At 37.0% G+C, this 22508-nt stretch overlaps 1 protein-coding gene across 1 annotated transcript in view; it reads left to right on the top strand.

Annotated features, from left to right (window-relative positions):
• The window catches only part of CCDC7 (coiled-coil domain containing 7), a 256642-nt gene that overhangs the window by 226145 nt on the left and 7989 nt on the right, over positions 1-22508 (top strand). The window contains exons 63-71 of the mRNA XM_087917690.1: positions 809-910; positions 1095-1193; positions 2947-3060; positions 6546-6656; positions 11040-11153; positions 13402-13500; positions 13759-13854; positions 17271-17393; positions 19453-19542. Coding sequence (XP_087773816.1) covers positions 809-910; positions 1095-1193; positions 2947-3060; positions 6546-6656; positions 11040-11153; positions 13402-13500; positions 13759-13854; positions 17271-17393; positions 19453-19542 — 948 coding nt within the window. The remainder of the gene's footprint in view (positions 1-808; positions 911-1094; positions 1194-2946; positions 3061-6545; positions 6657-11039; positions 11154-13401; positions 13501-13758; positions 13855-17270; positions 17394-19452; positions 19543-22508) is intronic.

Raw genomic sequence — 22508 nt, 5'->3', positions numbered from 1 at the left:
CCCTTTTCTTGAAAAAAATAAAAAAATAAAACTCAAATCCAAAAGAAGAGTCTTAATCAAAACAGACTTTCAAAAAGTTGTTAAAAAAAAAAAGATGGAAAATTTGAAAGAAACCAATCCAGTTTAAAGTTCAGTAACTTTACCAAATTCAAAGTTCCAATAAAAAGGGAAAAGGAAAAAACTTTGACTTTAACTAGCTTAATTTCGCCACTTAAACTCTTTTCTCTTCACTTTTAATTTCACTTTAAATCTTTCAGGATGTTCTCTTCAAGCAATAATAAGTAAAAATTCATCTCACCAAACTGACATACTTTTCAATCTCTTCCGTTCTGGAGCTGTCCCAGCTTCAGCAGCTTGAATGGCTGCCTCTCCGCCTCTGGCAAAAGGGCTTTCCCCGGATCAACCAGGGACTTTGCAATGTCCCTGGGATTGACAGGATGTCCCCTAATCAGTCACCATCTCTAGGGAACAGTTTAGGTCCGTTGGGACTGTGCAGCAGTGGAGATATTGATGGCAATCTTGGAGGAGCGAGATTGCACGTTGTACTGCCGTGATGCCGGCTCCGCCCTCCAGAATGTTTTTAATTATTGTTCATGCAAATAGGGAGTTTTTTCTTACTTCCACAACAATTCATGCTATTCATGCAGTAGTTTCTGGGTTACAGGTTACCTTTCTTTTGCTTGTTGAGAAATGCAGATATAAAGATTGCTTCACTTTTCCATTTCAAAATAAAAGAAAGAAACTGAACTGTACTTTTAAATGCAATGTTTTAACCAAAAATTGAATCTGTGTATTTCTACATTTCTAGAGAGAGAAATACATGAGCTGCTAGTGTTTTCAGCACTAGAATCAAAATGTTATGAACTGGAAGAAATGGGGATTCTTTCATATAATCAGCTGGATGTTATCAGTAAGTACAGAATTAAGCCCTGAAGCATGTACAATATTTCATGATGAAAGAAAAGTTCTTTAGAAGATAACCTATATAATCACAATCTATTTAATGAACAAATATTTATTTATTTAAGAAAATTGTTATTGTAAAAAGAATGTTAAATACATTGTTTCTTTTATTGTCATTTATTATAATCTAGAAAGGAAAGTGAACGATTTAAAAGAAAAAAGAAAGAGTTCATTTTATGGACATCATTTACTTTATCCCAAAGAATATCCAGTAGAAAATATGCTTGAGAGTAAGTACAAACAGTGGTATAATATTAAGTTAGAGGTAGTCCTTGACTTACAGCCACAACTGGCACAAAATTTCTGTTGCTAAGCAAGACAATTAAGTGAATCCTGACCCATTTTATGATCTTTCTTGCCACAGTCAAGTGAATCCCTGTAGCTGTTAAGTTAGTAACATGATTCTTAAGTGAATCTACTTTCCCCATTGATTTTGCTTGTCACAAGGTTGCAAAAAGTGATCACATGACCCCAAGGCACTGCAACTATCATAAATATGAGCCAGTTGCCAAGTGTCCAAATTTTGATCAGTGACCATGGGGATTCTGCAACAATCATAACTATGAAAAACAGTCATCAGTCATTTTTTCAGTGCCACTGTAACTTTGAATAATCACTAAATTGAACTGTTGTAAGTAAAGGAGCTCCATTATTTTATTTAATATATAAAAATGAATCCAGTAGCCATCAATTTCAACATAGCAATCAAATTTCTGCTTTTAAGCATGCATCTATGGACTTATTTTTAATTAGTTTGGACCATATCCATAATTTGGAACTCTATTTAGGTAATCCCTCACCCCCATACATACTGATTTTATATTGGTAACGTGATGAAATAATGGCCCATAAAATTAGTTTTAGCTTTTTCATTCTGCTAATCCTGAAAAGATAATTTGGGTATTATTAGGTGGTTTTTGTAGAAGGTAAGCTCTGTAAATATATCACTTTTAACTTAGTGAAATATGAAGGCTTTTCTAATATTTTGGGGGTATATGTTATTTTTCATAAATGCTAACAAAATATACAAGGGCTATCAATTATTTTTTAATAATGGAAATTTCTAAGATAAATATTTGATGGAAATTATTGAAAACTTCCATGTGGAAAGACTGATTTTGATCACCCTCCCTTCATTAGAATTGGTTTATGGAAAAACAAATATGAAAAAACAAGTTTGAAGAACAAATTTGCTACATGAGAAATAAATAAATACAAACAAATATGTATTTATCTGTGAAACTTTTTTGAAGCTTCAGGGGTTGGCTGCTGGGCGTTCTCAAGGGTTCGGGAGATCCTCTAGCTAAGATTCTGCACAGTTCAGAGAACCCCCAAATCCCACTCCTAGCTGGCCCTGCCCACCCCACCCGCCCCTCCCAGGAGTCCCCATGCAGCCTGTTTTGGATGCAGATAAGCCCAGGCTGCTCGCAGACACTCAGGGCCTCCCCGAAGTTTGGGAAGGCTGGAAATGGGCCTGTTTCTGGCTTCCAGAGAGCCTCCAGAGCCCAGGGAGGCCGTTTTCGTCCCCCTGGAGGCTTGAGGAAAGCCTCCGGAGCCTACAAAGGGCAAAAACGCCTCCCCACCATGGTGCAGGAGGTCAACTAGGCCATGGCCATGCCCACCCAGCAACCGTGTGAGAACCCATTGCTAAAATTTTTGAAGCCCAGCCCTGGTCACAATCACTTGCTTGTAAGACACTTTATTTTAAAATAAACTCTTAAAAAATATTGAGGATTAATTTAAAAGGGGGAAGGGAAAAACATATTTTTCATCTAAAAGCACTTAGATTTGAAGCAGTTCCAGACTGCAATAGAGGATGTGAAGTAAAATTAGTTGATGGAACAATAAACTTTTTTTACTAAGAGTAAAAAGCTGCATGCAACAGTGATAAACATGGCATTTTTTAAATCCTTTCAACAGACATGGTATTACTATCAACACATATTTTGTAAATTTAAGTGATAATTGTTCTTTTATTCTTAGGGCAAAAAGAAGCATTAAAAGAATTCCTCCAACAAAGAAAGTATTTGTTTTCGTATCTGCGATCAAGTATTGAAAATCTGCAACAAAAAAGCGTTGCTTGGCAAGAAATGTCTGGTAAATTCAATTTTATTATTTCTGGTTATCATTTTTTGGATTTTTAAAGCTTTTTAAAAAAATATAGGGCCTCAAAAGCGATTGTGACTTTCAAAAAAATCTTCATAGATAAATACATATTTATTTGTATTTATTTATTTCTCATGTAACCAACCCATTCTTCAAACTTCTTTTTCCATAAACCAATTCTAATGAAGGGAGGTTGATCAAGATCAGTCTTTCCATATTAAAATTTACAATAATTTCCATCATATATTTACCTTAGAAATTTCTATTATTTAAAATTAATTGATATCCCTTGTATATTTTGTGGGCGCTACTTATGAAAAACAACATATTTTCCAAAAATAATAAATGTCCATGCGAGAACTGCCTTCATATTTCACTAAGTGAAAGCTAGATTTTTTTGATTGATGAAAAAAATACTTAAAGCTTTTTATATGATCCCAGTTGTTTAAAAAACATCATAAAATAAAGAATAAACGTTGCTTTTATAGTTAAAAAGAGAATTGCAAGAATAATATTTGGTTAGAATGTGACCAAATAATACTGATTAAATTTTGTGCACAACCATTAATATGACAATCATACAAGTTTATTCTTCAATGAGTGATGTAGAAGAAGAGGAAGTTGATGTTTAATGACAAATCCAAGTTGTTATAACAGAGGTGTTGCTTGCGATTGGAGACAAAAAACCAAAGTTGAAAACATGAAAGAAGAAAATATAATTAGGTTATGTGGTTGCCTTGACTATGACTGTCTCACCAAATTTCTCACCAAAATTCTGACCACATAACCAAATCCAATTTTAAAATTCTTTTTATAGCAGTCATTAAGCAAATCAGGCACGTTTAAGTGTAAACGGGTGTTTTTTGCCAGAATCAGACAAAATGGTAAACACTGTCAAAAACCATGGCAAATTTCAGGATATTTCAACCAGTTGTAAATGTGAGCCAGTTGTCAAGCACACAAATTGCAGTTACATGACTGCATGAGTGCATGTGCGCATGTATGACATTTTATGAAGTCCAGAAGCTTTAAGGGCCATAAAACCCTTTCCCAAAGCCATCATAACTTTGAACAATTGTTAAATGACTGATTGTAAATCAAAAACCACTTGTATTGCTTTTACTTACATTAAAATCCTTGTATGATTTTCATATTACTGATCTCTCTATGAATTTGCCAGGGAAGTGCACGTTGTTATTTGTTCTCTCCCTGTTGTCATTGTGACAGGGAGGGCAGTTAATTATTTCTACCATGCGTGTGTTAGGTTCCTTAATAAAGAGCCTGCATGATTCCTTTCTGTGTAAGAAGTCTTGATTATAAACCCAGGGCTATCACTGAGTGATATACTGTGGGCTATACACAGTGATATACTGTGTGATTGTCATATAAGACCAACTGAGAGTGAGTTTCAATTGCTCTCATTTCCTTCAATGGAAGTTATATTTTTGACTGGTTATGAACTTCCTTGTAGAAGGAATAATTAAACAGATTTTTATTAAGCATTAATTATTTAATCTTAATTAAATTAAAACCCTGTCCTTAAAAAAAGGTCAACTTATGACCACAACTGAACCCAAAATTTCTGTTGCTAAATGATTTTGTTAAGTCAGTTTTGCCCTATTTTATGACCTTCTTGCCATAGGTTTTAAGGGACTCACTGCAATTGCTAAGTTAGTAACATGGTTGGTAAGTGAATCTTGCTTCCCCATTCACTTTGCTTGTCAGAAAGTCACAAAAAACTTAAATCATCATAAATATGAATCCGTTGCCAACCATTTAAATTTTGATCATGTGATTCTGCAAAGGTCGTAAGTATGAAAATGGCTATATTACTTTTTGCAGTGCTGTTATAACTACAAACAGTCAAACAATGAACGGTTATAAGTTGAGGACTGCCTGTGTTTAGGACCAAGCAGAAAAAGAAATTGATTTGAGTAAATATAGGTAATCCTCAATTTACAACAGGCTTTGTGACTCCTCCTTGAAGAGGGATGACTAGAAAAGTATTTGCACAGCTTCAGTTTGTGCATCAGCTGTGGCCTTTCCTGGATCAGGACTCTTTTGCTTAGTCACTCAAGCTCTAGTCATCCTCCCTCTGGGCTACTGAAATGTGCTCTACATGGGACTACCTCTGAAATGCATTCGGAAATTTCAGCTGCTCCAGAGTGAGGCAGTGCAAGCAGTTTTGGAGTCTCTAGAATGGCTCTGATGTTCTGTGAGCTGCAGTGGTTCCTGATTTGCTTCTGGGTACAATTCAAGGTAAAATCCTGCATGGCACAGATCTTGGCTACTTAATAAAACATCTTGCCCTGCTAGGACAGCCCTGCCCCATTCATGCTGGCAGGGGGAGCCTGCTGCAGATTCGGTTAGACAGGGATTTTCAGTTGGCAGGATCCAGGAAAAGAACGGTTTTTGCTGTAGTGCCTGCCCTCTGGAACATTGTCTATAATCCTTCCCCAGATGATGTCTGCCCCACCTTCCTGTCCTTTAATCAGAGCTTGAAGACTAGCTGTGCCGGTTGGCCTAGGGACCCAATGGGAAATATCATACTGGAGATGATTGTTAGATTAATAGCAGATCCCACCTCTCCCAGGCAAGCTGCTGTTCCCTTTCCATCTTTTAATCATATTGTTATACTTTCACTGTTTATTTTTATTTTCATTGTTTTCCTGTATTTTAAAAAAAATTTTTTTAATGTTTTTTGTTATTATAAACTATTTAGAGTAGTCCCATGATGAGATGCATGGCAAATATATTTCATGAATAAATTAATAAGCTTCTGTTGTCTAGTGTTTATTCACATAGGTCTCTGCAATTTGCACTATAATTTTCAAGTGGTCTTAAAGGCTAGAGCTCCCTATAGCAGTCCAACCAGATGATGAGAACCTGATTTAAAGATCTGTCCTAGATAGGATTCTAGTTGACATACAATTTAGAGATAGGCTCTAAAAAGACAAGTTCCACAAGTCAATTCAGCCTTTATCTCTGAGAGATTGTCTTCCTCAGCTTTTTCTTTCGTAGCAATATAGTAGCAGTGTCCTCTGGTTTTGGATTCATTACTTCCATCAGGATCCAGATTAGTCTATCTGGATCCTGATGGAGGTTGAAAATGAATCCAAATTAGAAGTTTTGCTACTGTATTTGCTACGGAAAGAGAGCAGGACTGGGACTGGAGTCTCTCGATAAGCACCAGCAACTCAGATACAATTGGGTATCATCAGTATACAGTTTATACCATTTGAGCTGACCACTCACTACCTTCTCATGACCATCTCATCAACTTTTCCTAGAAATAAAGATCAGAGACAGAGCAACACTTTTCAAATTTGCTTGGGTGCAAAGATGACCTTTTTGGTCTCATATAATCCCCATTAACTTTACCATACATAGTTTTACTATATGCAGTTTTCACAAATTCTAAAAAAGAACTTTTGAAAGTATGTAGTTTTGTTCATACATCTGCTTGATCCTTATAGATAAGAACATAGCAAAACAAAAATGTTTGGCTACAAAACTAGAAGCAAATATGAGAGATATACAAGCTGCTTTTGAAAAAACACAGAAAATAGAAAAGTCCAGAGATGTTGGTAAGAGCAAAGCAAAAGCAATATAGCATAAAATTTTTATACAATTCATCAGATTTTCGTGTAGTTTTTGAAAACAAAGTATAAATTATTGTTCTAATTTGATTTTAGGTAATCAAATCTCACTTATAATACTGTAGGAAGGCACAGCTTTTAATCCCAAATGATCTGTGGCAAACTTCTTCCTTGTGCACATATACCTTTTTTCATACTTATGAGGAGAAATGCCTTTTAGTTTTCAATTAATTATCATCTTCTGTGACATCTGTTTGAGAACTGTTTGGTTTAAAGTCGTCCTCCCCGCCTCTGCCCCCCAGCATGGCATTTGGAGATTGCATCAATGCTATAAGATTCCAGACTATTTGGAAACATTTTTAGTGACAACAGAAAAATCAGTGACAAGAAAATGAAGGATAGACAATTCTTGCTATAGCTTGGCAGTTTGCTGAGGAGAACAATGTAAGAAAGAGTAGAAAATTGTAAAAATTTTGTGTATTGACAGATTTTATGGCCTAAAACCAATAATAACATATATGGAACTATTTAACTACTGTAAATTAAAACAAAATTTAAAAAGTTGACATAAACAGAATTAGGGATAGAGAAACTAAGAAAGGCAAAGCAAGCTGAATTCAACAAGTAGAGGAATACATAAGTTTAGAGCAGTCCAGAGTTGAGAAAATTAAGTTCATGAGGCTTGAAGACCCGACAATAAGCAATGGACCCTTAGTAACTCCTGAAAATAATGTTATTTTAAAAACTCTCTTACAGAATATTTAATTGGGCAGTACTTTCTTGTGTAAAATTAAATATGAAAGAAAATAAAAGCAATAATGCATCCAGAAATATGTCTTTATTAGTCATAGGTTCTTTTTTAAAATACTTTGAAAATAGCCAGGGTGCATATCAGAATATTGTTCTACCTGTTTTCCAAGAATGATAGTTATTATTCACATTTTCTAAGGGAGATATTAATTTATATGTATAGCTGTGCTCATAAGTTTACATACCCTGGCAGAATTTATGATTTCTTGGCCATTTTTCAGAGAATATAATTATAACACAAAATTTTTTCTTTCACTCATGGTTAGTGGTTGGCTAAAGCCATTTATTATGTATTTACTCTTTTTAAATCATAATGACAACAGAAACTACCAAATGACCCTGATCAAAAGTTTACATTCCCCAGTTCTTAATATGGTGCATTGCCCCCTTTAACATCTATGACAGCTTGAAGTCTTTTGTGGTATGTGTGGATGAGGCTCTTTATCTTCTCAGATGATAAAGCTGCCCATGCTTCCTGGCAAAAAGCCTCTAGTTCCTGTAAATTCTTGGGCTGTCTTACATGAACTGCACATTTGAGATGTTCCCAGAATGGCTCAATGATATTGAGGCCAGGAGACTGAGATGGGCACTCCAGAACCTTCACTTTATTCTGCTGTAGCCAATGACATGTCGACGTGGCCTTCTGTTTAGGATCATTGTCATGTTGGAATGTCCAAGTACGTCCCATGCGTAGTTTCTGGGCTGATGAATGCAAATTTTCCTCCAGTATCTTTTGATAACTTACTGCATTCATCTTGCCATCAATTCTGAAATTTCCTGTGCTTTTATAGCTCACACATCCCCAAAACATCAGTAATCCATGTCCATGTTTCACAGTAGGAATGGTGTACTTTTCATCATAGGCCTTGTTGACTCCTCTCCAAATGTAGCGTTTATGGTTGTGGCCAAAAAGCTCAATTTTTGTCTCATCACTCCAAATGACTTTGTGCCAGAAGGTTTGAGGCTTGTCTCTGTGCGGTTGCCATATTGTAAGCGGTATACTTAGTGGCATTTGCATAGTAATGGCTTTCTTCTGGCGACTTGACCATGAAGCCCATTTTTCTTCCAGCTCCTCCTTATTGTGCATCTTGAAACAGCCATACCACATGTTTTCAGAGAGTCCTGTATTTCACCTGAAATTATTTTTGGACTTTTCTTTGCATCCCGAACAATTTTCCTGGCAGTTGTGGCTGAAATTTTAGTTAATCTACCAGAATATGGTTTGGTTTCGACAGAACCCCTCATTTTCCCCTTCTTGATTAGTGTTTTAACACTGCTGATTGGCATTCTCAGTTCCTTGGATATCTTTTTGTATCCCTTTCCTGTTTTATACAGTTCAGCTATCTTTTCCTGCAGATCCTTTGACAATTCTTTTGCTTTCCCCATGACTCAGAAGCCAGAAACATCAGTGCAGCACTGAATGAAAGATGCAAGGGTCTTTTAAGCATCCAGGAACTCATTTACCTTTTATACACACACACTAATTACAAGCAGACAGATCACAGGTGAGGATGGTTACCTTTAATAGCCATTCAAACCCTTTTGTGTCAACCTGTGTGCATGTTATCAGGCCAAAATCACCAGGGTATGTAAACTTTTGATCAGGGTCATTTGGGTAGTTTTTATTGTCATTATAATTTAAAAAGAGAAAACACAATTGATTGATAATAAATAGCTTCAAGCCACCACTAACCATGAGTGAAAGATATGTTTTTGTGTTTATCATTTATATTCTCTGAAAAATGACCAAGAAATCATAAATTCTGCCAGGGTATGTAAACTTATGAACGCAACTGTATTATAGAAGAATTATTTTTGATTTTAAAATTTTTGAATTATTTTGTTGTTTTAATCTGGGATAAGAGTATATGACAAAATACAAATACAATATTTCAGTCTTGTCTGTTGTCTGAATGTTCTCTGATGCCATGCAGAAGATGCAGCAAATGTATGGGTAGTATACCTCAACTTATGACTGGTTGCTTAGCGATCAGTTGAAGTTATGTTAAACTCTTCAAAAACTACTTAAGATCCAGTTTCAAATTTACAGTGGCTGCAACACCCTCACAGTCATTTGTCCTTATGACAACTGCAGGGATGCTGCAATGGTCATACACCCACCCATTCCAGACCACTGAGACCCTGCCCAAGTCAGATTAGGCTGCCGGTAAGTGGGTGTGAATCAACTGGAGCTTGCAAGCCTCCATCTTCCTTCTTATCCAGGAGAGGTCATGGTGGCTGCAGCTTGCAAACCTCCAGTTTCCTTCCCATCGAAGGACTTATGTGACACAGCCTGGTCCAGAGCCCAGCAACATCAAACATATCTTTCTGTTTTTTTTACAGCTTCTGAGAGAAGGCATTCAGCCTGATACAGGATCAGCTTTCTTATAGATCTAACCTCATGGCAAAGTAGGTGTTATTTTTGCAAAGTGGCAAAAAAGGCAGTTGCAAAAACTCCACAAACAAATTGGCCCTTCTTAAAAAATAAAACCTTCTTAAAAAAACAACAGTGCTGAAATATAGTGGGAAAAGAACCTGTTGAAAAATAGCATGGGTTTTACATGAGGCTGAGTTTGTAAGAAACTGAACCTGTATCTGGCTGATTGCCTCTCTCAGAATCAGCAAAAGAAGAAAAAGTTTGATGGTGCTGGGCTCTGGGGTAGGCTAAGCCTGCATATTCTTGGGTGGAATCTCCCTTTGTTTGTCCCTTGCTTATTAAGTCGGAAAGAAGCTGCAGGACTTCAGGGACCCCAAAGGACAACAAGCAGAGCACAGGATGCCTCAAGGAGTAGGGGTAGTCTTGGGAGGCCTGGGACAGGTAACACTGGTCCTGTGTAGTCTTCTCAGGGTGTCCCTCTTCCCTGAGGTACTCTGCCCTTGTTTAATAGTCACACCAGGAAGAGCATGGGGTAGGGTCATTACGTGAGGACATTTCACTTAATGGCCATTGAGATATGCGTCCATAATGGGCAAGCTCCATAACAATTGCATTTCAAGAACCTTGCATTCACTGGAAGTTACCTTAGTTGTCTTACCACATAAATATTTCTTGCCTACTACTACTAGGTCTGGTAGCAGACTTTTAGTAAGTTGCAGCTTGTGCTTTTTAACAAACGTAGTTGGAAAAGGGTGCTAGTAGATTTCTGATATCTTGGCCACCATATACTGACAAGGATCTCTTCCTACATTGTCCTATATTTGATAGAAAAAGAGGGAGAGGAAAAGAGTAGCAGAATTAATGAAAATTCATGATGGGACAGAAGATCATCGCAAGAAGCATTCCTAGTCAATGAAATAGAATAGATAAACTAATATTTTAAGAGATGCATGTATGCTGCCTACCAAACATATGAAACAACAAAAATTAACTGGAAAAACACAATATAATGTCTTCTGGCCATTGTAAGTCACTATTGTGTATCTATGCAACCTTTTTAAATAAGCATTCTTATTACTGAGAGCAAAGTGAATTGGCAAATAATTCCTACCAAGCTTGTTGAATTATTTTATTTGAAAACATACTGAGATTTTTATTATCTTCTTGGTATATATGAATAACAGAATCAAGGCAACAGTTTCAACCACTAGTTAGTCAGAAGACCACTGTAGCTCAACCGTCATATCACCAACTATTGATGGCAAAAATTTCAGCTCTACATATGCGCAAAGCTCCTAGTAAGTACAAAATGTACATAATGTCTGGAAAATGCAAATATTAGAAAATAGATGGGTTACATTCATTAAAATTATAATAGATTAAATTATAATTAATATAGTTTTTGACAGTTCAAATATAAGAAAACATGTAACTCAAAGTTGAACTTAGAACATTTCCTTATCCAGCTAGAACATGATGATATTATAGTTGAATAATGAAATGTTTGCAAGCAAATACCCAAGCTCAGAGAATGCACAGAACTCACAGTTACTAAAGGCTAATTTAAAGATCAGTTGTGCATTATATGTAACAAGGAAAGTGTTAAGATGTAATGCCCATTTTGCAATTTTTATAAATGTCATTTCTAATAACAAGTCATAATTTTTAACTTTTCCATTTTGAAATATTCCATTTTGAAGTTTTCACAGCAAATGAAATTCTTGGTCATTTTCTCTCTCCTCCATACAGTACAATTAAGTTCTGATGGTCAAAGTATTAATTAGACATCTCTAGCTTACAGTTTTCAGCAAAAGTTCCTGTTCCTCTTTGCTTTTTGTGGCCATAATAATACACTTTTTAGGCACAAATTTTCTAAAATCAGCACGCTATAATCAATAAAAGATGTGAGTTAGGCACTAGTTACATCCTTTCCTAGACCAACATTCCCTTTTTACAGTCACCTATAACCTAGTAACCTCTCATTTGGAATACTGTAATGTGTTCTACATGGGACTGCTTCTGAAGAATATCTTGTAGGTTCAATTGGTTCAAAATGCATTTATGTCTATGTAATCTGTTTTGCAGCAGTTATATTGATTACCACTTTGCTTCAAATGCAATTCAGGATAGTGGTTATCATATTTAAAGTCCTACAGCTTTTAAGGTCTACTTAAAAGAACTGCCTCTCCCTAGTTACATCTACTCAGCCCACCAGAATGGGAAGCAAGAGATGTTACAGGTCCCATCTGTTAAGGAAATATTTCCACTGGGATCCAGAAAAAAAGCCTTTCTCTGTGGCAGTTCCCTCCCTTTGGAATATCATTCCTTCAGAGGTACGATTTTTCCCCACCTTGGTATTTTTCTTTAAGGCCCTGAAGTTCTGTCAGTGGGCCTAAGGACCATAAGTTGATATGAAGCCAATCAAGGTTGGCGTGATTAAGCCTCATTGGGTGGGGGAAGTTACTCTGTGGAATTGTAATCTTAACAAAGATTCCCTGATGTCAGGCACTTCATATTGGGGAAGAGCGTACGATTTTTATGAGTAGGTCTTGAAGGGATAATATGCCTGGGCCAAGATTACAATAAAATCTAGTCACTGAAAGAGGAATTCTTTGTTTACAAGGACCCACAGTCAGAACATAGTGTGAGAAGCATGAATCAAGAAAACCTGAAATTGCCAAAGTAAATTATACTTCACAAGACTGGGAGAAGGAGAAAGGGAAGACAATAGATAGGATGTTGGGTCAGACATTGGAATATCCTTGGAAAATCATGCTATTATTGGAAACAGATGACAAGAGATCTTTCTCTATAGTGATCAGGAACGAACCCCAGCTCAGGAGCCCTTAGTTTACTACAATGTACAACTTACAGATAATGTTCCAGTTGGTGAATTAGTCCTCAGACATCAGTTATAAACTTTTTAATATTAGCAATGACTTATAAGGTAGATCAGATTAAGAGACAGGTACTGTGTGGACTAGGGGTGTCAAACTCAAGGCCCAGGGCCTCTGTCAGCCCTCTTGAGCTCCATTTTCACTGGCAGAGTGTTGCAGGTGGCTGTTGCAGCCAAAAACGGAGCTTGAAAACCTATTTTAACTGATAGAGCACTCAGGCCACCACAGGCGCCCCCAACACAAGTGACATCAAATTGGCCATGCCCACCCTGGCCACACTCATCCCAGCTGCCCAAAGTCAAAAACAACCCTGATGCGGCACTCAGTGAAATTGAGTTTGACACTCCTGGTGTAGACATAAAGCTAAAGCTACTTTTATTAAAACAGCTACAGAAGCAGAAACTAGATATCGACAATTTTTCATATGGCAATATGTTTTCCTCTTTCCCTATTTAGTCTTTATTTTCTCCAGGCTTAGGAAGGTGAGGCATTTGAGTTATTTTCTAAAAACCACCTTCTTAGTCTAAACTTAGTTTGTTTATCTCATTGTTGGTTTAGTAACAGATCTTCCCTCTGGCTTTCAAGACCATCCTCTAGACTCAGTAGAGATGTTTAGATAGAGATGTTTTCTCTCCATCATTCCTTTTAGTGATGAGAAGTATCAGACATGAAGAGACAAGCCTAGATAGTACAAAATCAGAGGAAAGACCCACTAGTTCTCTCTTAGAGGAGCGGAGCAAAATTCTAAGTAAGTAATGACTTTCTAGATATACCTTTTATTTGGACCTAACCGAATTTTTAGAGAGTTAGTATGTAAATCATCTGTAACTTGTTAGATTGCTGATTTTCAAAATATGTTTATATGTACTGCAGAATAAAAATGCAAAATTGCTTTATGCCTATATAAAAACATTTGTTTATAAATATATATACAAATTATTTTTTAAATTCATAAAGAATGTTTTGGTGTCCCTGCAATAACCTAATATAATGCTTTTCCTTCCAGGCAGGGAAGTAGATATGTCAAGTAAAAGCAAACTTAGCACACAATCTTTGCAAAAAATATCTAGTCTTTTTCCATTTGATATCAGCAAGTTTTCTGGTAAGTATATAGATAAATATTTTGAGTAAAATTGGGAATGTACATAAAGAAAAGGTCCCAATTTGGACTTTGAATAAAGGAGAAAAAAGAATTTTGAGATTTGGGTATATATGTTAAAGAAAGAAAAAGTTTAAGCCTTTTTTTAAAAAAAGAAACAAAAGTAGAGTTCCATTCTACTTATGAAAGAATGGCACCTTATCACCTAATTGTTAACATTTCTTTGGATGAAGACTGTATATCTGCATTTCATTCCTAAAATTCTTGAGGCAGTGGTGGTATTCAGCTGGTTTGCACTGGTTCAGGCGAACCAGTAGCGATGATTTGGCGTGGGTCCCCGAACCAGTAGTGACTTCCGGCTGGCCATGCCCCTGACATGGTTATCCGGTTGCTGCTCACTTGCTTGCCCTGCCCACCTGATGCTTCCTCACCCCGCCTGCCTGATGCTCGCCTCGCCCAGTCACTCCTCACCTCCTATGCGGCACACTGGGTCCTTGTGGCTTGCCTTTAACCTGCCTTCCCATGTAATGTCTGTGCCCCAACTGAGTAGCCCTGATCTGCCTACTCATAGGTAAGCCTGAGAGTTGCGCTATCCCCCCCACCGTTCCTGGATCTTCCTGGCCCTACACCATTCCCGGATCTTGCTGCTGCCCCCCACTATCCTTGGAGCTTGTGGAGGGCCCCCCACCATCTCCAAGTTCTGCTGGCTGGTTTCCCCACCAGTGTGGCCCCATTCTGAGAGGCAGCACTGGCTGGGGCCTACTTAGCTGTTCCCCCCACTGTTCCTGACCTCAGCTGGCTGCCTAAGCCGCCACTTGGTGCTCTCCCAGCTCACCCTACCATGTGGTGGCCATGGCGCAGTGAACTGTGGTGGATGTGCTCTGACACAGGGAGGGCGGGTACTCCTTGGGCTGCCTCTTGTAGCAGCTCCCCGCCTCCGCCCACTTCCTTTCATCACCTGGAAGAAGCAAGTGGCGGCAGAGGTGCTTTGAAAGGGAGGGCGGGGACTTCTGAGACTGCCTCCCATAGCAGCACCTCTGCCGCTACTGTAGTCACTCACTTTCTGCTTTCTCCTGGGGTACGTGCCACTTCCAGCAGGTGGGTGTATGGCCCTTGGGAGACATCTCCGCTGAGCTGGGGCTGAGAGGGGTGTTGGAGGTGCACGTGTGCAGCAACCCTGATACATCCGCCCACTCCACCCTTCTGGAATATTGCTGCCATAACCACTTACTTTCTGCCTTCTCCCGGGAGAAGAAATGAACAAAGCAAGCAGCCAAGGCGGCTCCATGCTCCATCCCCCACCCCGCCGCTCACTTTCTGCCTTCTTGCACCGCCTGCTACTCTGGATCTTGCTGATCATTTTGTCCCAGTCATACCAGGTGTGTGTGTGTGTGTGTGTGAGAGAGAGAGAGAGAGAGTGTGTGTGTGTGTGTGTGTGTGTGTGTGTGTGTGTGTGTGTGGTGTGTTTACATGCAATTCAATATCTATAGTCCAGAGCATTTTGCTCTACAAATGATTGCATTTGGGATTAAATCAATACTGATTTTCCAGGAGGGATTTGTGAGTAATATTTGGTGGCTCCTGCTTATATTTTCTGTTTAGACTTTTGTACACATCCTTGGAAAGACTATTAATGCCAGTAGTACTGTAGTTTTCTCCCCCTTTAGTTCTCTTGAGATGGGGAGGGAGGGAGGGAGGGAGGGAAGGAGAGGGAGAGAGATGGAGATGTGGCTTTTGGGGAGTGCATTTTGGAGAAGTATCAATAGAAATGCTAAAAGGGCAATCAGTTTGGGATTAAATTCCAAATGAAATTGGGTCTTCAGGATAAGAAGACATGAAGAACTTTCAACTGCAGGTTTCTAAAAGTCTTATTAGGATATTAATCTCATGTTTTAAATAAGATTTTTAGAAGCTTCCAGTTGAAATACTGAAATGGTATAGGGTTCCCCCCAAGGTCCCTTCTAAGTGGTATTCTGTTATTCTGACACCTTTATACTCTACTCAGATTTTGGCATCCTCAGTTTTCCTCCTGAGCAGGGGGTTGGACTAGAAGACCTCCAAAGTCCCTTTCAACCCTGTTATTTCTCAGCTAAATAGCTAAGAGTCTGAGGATGCCAAAATCTGAGTAAAGGTCCTGGGAAAGATGTCAGAATAACAGAATAACACTTAGAAGGGACCTTGGGGTGAATCCTATACCATTTCAGAGAAATGGCTGTCCAGCCTTTTCTTAAAAACCTCCAGTGATTGAGCACCCAGAACTTCTGGAGACAGGCAGTTCCACTGGTTAATTGTTCTCACTGTCAGGAAGTTTCTCCTTAATTTTAGGCTGCTTCTGTCTTTGTTCAGTTTCCATCCAATGCTTCTTTTTGCCTTCTGGTGCTTTGGAAAATACATTGCCCCCTCTTCTTTCTGGCAACCCCTTAAAAGCCTGTTGCCTATCACACTCTTGGGCAAAGCATGTGAGCCATTTCCTCCTTTCAGTGGTCCATGAAAGTACATCTGTAGTATGTAGATAATAAAGTAAAACAAGGGTGAGGAATATTTTTACAGAACTATAGATACATTGAGGCTGGGTGTGATAAGGCATGGCTGGGAGGGGCGGGCCAGGCCCTTGATGTGAGTGACATTGAGTTGGCCATGCCCATCCAGTCACATTACCGCCAAGCCATGCCCACCCAGTCACATGACCAACAAGCCATGCCCACTAAGTAAGCTGGTAATAAAAAAATATGAATCCCACCACTGTCTTGAGGATATAAAATATTGCAGTAGCAAAGCAGAAGGAAAACTATAAATGAACAAGCAAAAACGTCTCCTTTTTTTTTCCTGGCCAAAGATTATCCTTGTTATAAATCATAGATATAGGACAGAGATCAAAGATAAAGAATAAAAAGATGAAAAAACAAGATCGTGTAAAAATCAAAGTCAACTTTTAAAATATATTTTATCCTGATAGTATATTGTTTGAGCAGTTCAATCAAGAGAGATTAAAATACTTCAGCAAACTGTAAATTGCACCGTTTGCCTAAGGGCTTATATCTAAAATTCTTCAGTTATATCTAAAATATGGTCGAGTGAATATGTAGGAGCAACTGCAGATAAATAATAAAATAAGATAGATCAAACTGGTAAGAATCATAGTTAAATTTTGTCTGAAGCAACATGAATAATTATAGAATTATTCCTGCTTTGGTCTTCTGTTTCTAGGACAAAATGCTGAACTTATATTAATTCACATATTATAGTATAGTTTACTGTGAAAATAGAAATATTATTGCCAAATGCATCTAAATAAAGATACATACCCCCTTTAATTCATGGACATGATAAAATCAGATCAAAGCATTACAGTAGACAGACTTATTGATAAAATGCAGGGATTTTTTTTTTTAACCTTTAGTTCACCTTGTTGTTTTCAGCTGATATTGCATTGCACGAATTACTAGAATACAACAGGACTCTGCTTCCAGGCCATAAAGCAAATCTTCAGCATGCATGGCAACTTGCACAGCGAAAGATACTACAACAACAAGCTAATCTTGGTAGGTTATTTGGTTAATGATGTATACAAATATGCATTCATGCATATGCATTATTACACGCCCAGGAAACCAAATGAATGTTTCTTTTCTGTTGTGAATAACTCAGTTTAAAAATCTAGCAAAGTCTGAGGAGTTAGATTTTTTTAATTTTTAAAAAAGTCTTTATTAGTCAAATTCTACAATTAAAAACAAAACATACTTCCATTCATTTCAGTATGTCTGTAGTGGCGTTCACTCCCATTGATATATTCTTAAGTATGTAGATTATTACTAAATATTATTACAATTATTTTACATTCAATTTATAGCATATTTTCATATATTTACATAGTTATTTACATAATTATACGTAGTTATACTTAGTCATGCAATATTATTTCACCTCACCATAACCTTAACCATACAATATTATTTCATCTCACCATAACCTTTCGTTCATTTCTCTATTTTGTGTCTGCCTTGCAACCAATTATACTATAGATTCCAGATTTCATGATACTCTGTCTGTTCTCTCTCCTTCATTTCCATTGAAAGCCTATCCATTTCTGCACACTCTAAAACCATTTTTATTATCATAATGTCGGAGGGAATATTGTCACATTTCCAATTCTGGGTTGCAGTTATTATATGTAATATAATATATTAGAATTTCTTACTAATTTTATCTCTTAATATACCCAATAGGAATATCTCTGGTCTCAATTAAATTATCACGGTCTCTTTTACTGCTTCTTCCATTCAGTATCTTAGGAGATAATTATACATTTTGGTGATCATTTTTTCATCTGTCCCCTGTAATATTTTGTCTAATTCTGGCTGATCTTTATGTATACCAAATTCTTCTATATCTTTCTTATATCTTGTTTGAATTTGTAGATAAGGCCACTAGTCTATTTTTATCCCTTGTTCCTTCATTTCTTGATTGGTTTTCAATTTTCCCAGTTCATTCAGTAATTCTTTATATTACACTATTTTATCTATCTATGGTAGATAGCCAAATTGAGATCTTCATGTAATGGTCCCTCTTAATTTTCCCCCAAACAGATAATACATAAGTCTTTAACTTTGTGTCTCTAGAAGTATGAATATAGTGTATTTTTCCCTTCCTGAGTGGTTAGATATTTTGAATGGCCACCCCAAACTGTTACAGAAGCCCAAGAAACCAGAGACAAAACAATCTGGAGGCAATGTGGAGTAGATCTTTTTCATGATCTCTTCACATTACACAAATGGGTGATTGACATGTTACTTGCAGAAGATAGATTAGGTGTCTATTGAAGCATGGGACATTAAATGAAAGCAAGTTTTAGTCCTTTTTTAAATTCTTGGCAATGATGTAACACAAACATTGACTGCTTAATCATGGCATTATTATTTAATGTTCCTGAAGAGAAATGCATTAAAGGAAAAGCAATAAAATGATTATCATGGTCATTGTCTAGTGGTGGCAGTCCTGCAATTTTATTTTGGAGAGACTCTGTGTGGAAATAGGACAAGCATAACTAACCAAATAAAGAAAATTAAAGAAGAGTATTATGTTCAGTATGAAAGAGAGACCTCTGTAAATACCTATGTAAGTTATAATGATATTATGCTAAAGTAATGGAAGGTCCAGTAAGAAAGGAGGCAAAATAATAGAAGATGCCAAGCAAAATTCCATGTAGGTTCTGCACTCATATACATTGTCCAGAGGCAAAGAACCACATGGGAAGCTTAAAATTCTCTGTATGTTTAAAAAAAGTATTCAAGTTATTTCCAATTTTATCCTCCAATATTCTGAGAGTATAATATGCGATATGAAAAACAAACTAATTGGAAGTTAATACTACATGAAACATCCCTTTTTCAACTTTATTTTTTTATATATTTACAAACATTTTGCCCATTATTTTGATTACTATTCTAGTTAGAATCTGAAATTTTAATCAGAATATGGGAATATATAGCTTACATTTTCTTATTTTTAAAAATCTGATCTTCTTAGCCTTATTTTTCATTAGAATTGCATTTTTCCATTCACATTGTTCTCTTAGAGATTGTGTTGTGTTTTAATTTGTAGCTGAAAAGTTCAGAAGCTTGTCAGTGTTTCTGCCTCAACCAGGTGGCACTACTAGGTTCCACGATTATTCTGTCCATCCTTCAAGACCAGGTAATCCATATAGTTGACTTAGTGAAATTAATTCTGAAATTTATTTACTAAAAAATGAATATTATATTCTAGATATTATGGATGTGTTAATTTTAAAGATAACTGTGGTTAATAGATGGTTAATAAAAGAGAGTATGGATTTATGGCACATAATGTCATTTCTAGTACTTCAGACGCTTGTGTTTTTCAAATAGCATTCCCTGGAATCCTATAGCTTTGCCTCTTGATCAGGAGTTCCAGGTTTAATGTTTTTCAAAAAACTAACAAGCTCCCTGGGGAAAAAAAATGAAACTCCCTGAAATAGTCTAACTTAATGAACTCCAGATGTTTTTGATTACATTTTCCATATTATTATAAACATCTATGAGGCAAAAAGCCTTACCGGATACTTTTAATTGTAGAGATTTTTAACAATACTATCTTAGAATATAGAATAGAACAGAACAGAACAGAATAGAATAGAATAGGCCAAATGTGATTTGGACACAATCTGTCTTACTGCAAATTCTCTCAATGTACATAAAAGAAAAGATACTTTCATCAAGAGTCAAGAATCATAAGGTACAACACTTAATAATAGTCATAGGGTACAATAAGCAATCAAATCATACTAGGAAACAATCAATATAAATCATAAGTATACAAGCGACAAAGTTACAGTCAAACAGTCACAAGTGGGAAGGGATGGGCAATAAGGAGTGATGAGAAGATTAATAGTAACAGTAATGCAGACGACAGTGTTGAGGGAATTATTTGTTTAGCAGAGTGATGGCATTTGAGAAAAAAATGTTCTTGTGTCTGGTTGTTCTGGTGTGCAGTACTCTATAGCATCGTTTTGAGGGTAGGAGTTGAAACAGTTTATGTCCGGGATGTGAGGGGTCTGTAAATACTTTCACCGCCCTCTTTTTGACTCATACAGTATACAGGTCCTCGATTGAAGGCAGGTGGGTAGTAATTTTTTTTTCTGCAGTCCTAATTATTCTCTGAAGTCTGTGTCTGTCTTGTTGGGTTGCAGAACCAAACCAGATAGTTATAGAGTGCAGATGACAGACTCAACAATTCCTCTGTAGAACTGTATCAGCAACTCCTTGGGTAGTTTGAGCTTTCTGAGTTGGTGCAGAAAGAACATTTTTTGTTGTGCTTTTTTTATGATGTTTTTGATGTTAGGCGTCCATTTTAGGTCTTGTGATATAATAGAATCTAGAAATTTGAAAGTCTCTACTGTTGATACTGTGTTGTCTAGCATTGTAAGAGGTGGTAGCATGGGAGGGTTTCTTCTAAAGTCTACCACCTACTCTATGGTTTTGGGTGTGTTCAGTTCCAGATTGTTCTGACCACACCACAAGGCAAGTTGTACAATCTCCTGTCTGTATGCAGATTCGTCATTGTCTCGAATGAGACTAATCACTGTTGTATCATTTGCAAACTTCAGTATTTTAACAGATGGATCATTTGAGATGCAGTCATTGGTATATAGGGAGAAAAGAAGTGGAGAAACCACACAGCCTTGGGGGGGCGGGGGGACTGTGCTAATTGTACATATAATAGTACATAGAATAATGGAGTTGGAAGGTACCATGGAGGTCTTTTAGTCCAACCCTTGGCTCAACTAGAAGACCTCAAAGATTAAATCTTTAGATTTGAAGAATTTGTAAACTCACACCCCAGTTCTTTAAAATGTGCATTGTATATAATAACATCCTCTAAAACCTGTCTATATGCAGAATTTAATAGTAAGTAGTAGTTTTATTTTATATTTATATTATTTTATACTGTTTTAGCTTTTGAGCCAGTGTTGACTCTTAGAGACTACATGGAAAAATTAATACAACTTTCTGGGCAATATTTTTGGAAGTGCACTGTTATAGTTTTCCTCCTAGGACTCAATAGATATTATTTTAAAAATGCCTTTTTGTAATAATAGTTACATCTTAAATGCAAAATTTTGTGTCAGATAGCATATACAAATCTGATTCTTTAAACACCTAAGTTGATTTGCTAATTATGAGCATATAAATGCTTTTATACATTTTTTTCTCATTATCCTATGATAGAATAGAATAGAATAACGGACCTGAGAGGTCTTCTAGTCCAACCCCCGGTTTAGGCAGGAAACCCTACACCACTTCAGACAAATGGTTATCCAACATCTTTTAAAAAACTTCCAGTGTTGGAGAATTCAAAACTTCTGGGGGCAAGTTGTTCCACTGATTAATTGTTCTAACTGTCAGGAAATTGCTCCTTAGTTCTAAGTGGCTTCTCTCCTTGATGAGTTTCCACCCATTGCTTCTTGTTCTGCCTTCAGGTGCTTTGGAGAATAGCTTGACTCCCTTTTCTTTGTAGCAACCCATGAGATATTGGAACACTGCTATCTTGTCTCCCCTTAGACCTTCTCTTTGTTAGACTAGACATACCCAGTTCCTGCAACCATTCTTCATATGTTTTAGCCTCCACTTCCCTAATCATCTTTGTTGCTCTTCTCTGCACTCTTTCTAGAATCTCAACATCTTTTTTACACTGTGGCAACCAAAACAGAATGCAGTATTCCAAGTGTGGCCTTACGAAGGCATTATAAAGTGGTATTAACATTTCACATCATCTTGATTCTATCCCTCTGTTTATGCAGCCTAGAACTGTGTTGGCTTTCTTGGCTGCTGCTGCACACTGCTGGCTCATATTTAAATGGTTGTCCACTAGGACTCCAAGATCACTGTCACAGTTACTACTATTGAGCAAGGTGCCACATATACTGTACCTGTGCATTTGATTTTTCTTGCCTAAATGTAGAACCTTACTTTTTTCACCATTGAATTTCATTTTGTTAGATAGTGCCCAATGTTCAAGTCTGTCAAGATCCTTCTGTATCTTAAGCCTATCTTCTGGAGTGTTTATTTCTGCTAGCTTGTGTCATCTGCAAATTTGATGAGTTCTCCATTTTATCACCTTTTCCAAATCATTGATGAAGA

Source organism: Pseudonaja textilis, chromosome Z (genome assembly GCF_049901715.1).
Source record: "Pseudonaja textilis isolate UNSWEBS1 chromosome Z, rPseTex1.2, whole genome shotgun sequence".
Classification (NCBI taxonomy): Eukaryota; Metazoa; Chordata; class Lepidosauria; order Squamata; family Elapidae; genus Pseudonaja; species Pseudonaja textilis.
The sequence above is the reverse complement of the archived record's forward strand: the minus strand, read 5'-3'. Positions and strand labels throughout refer to the sequence as shown.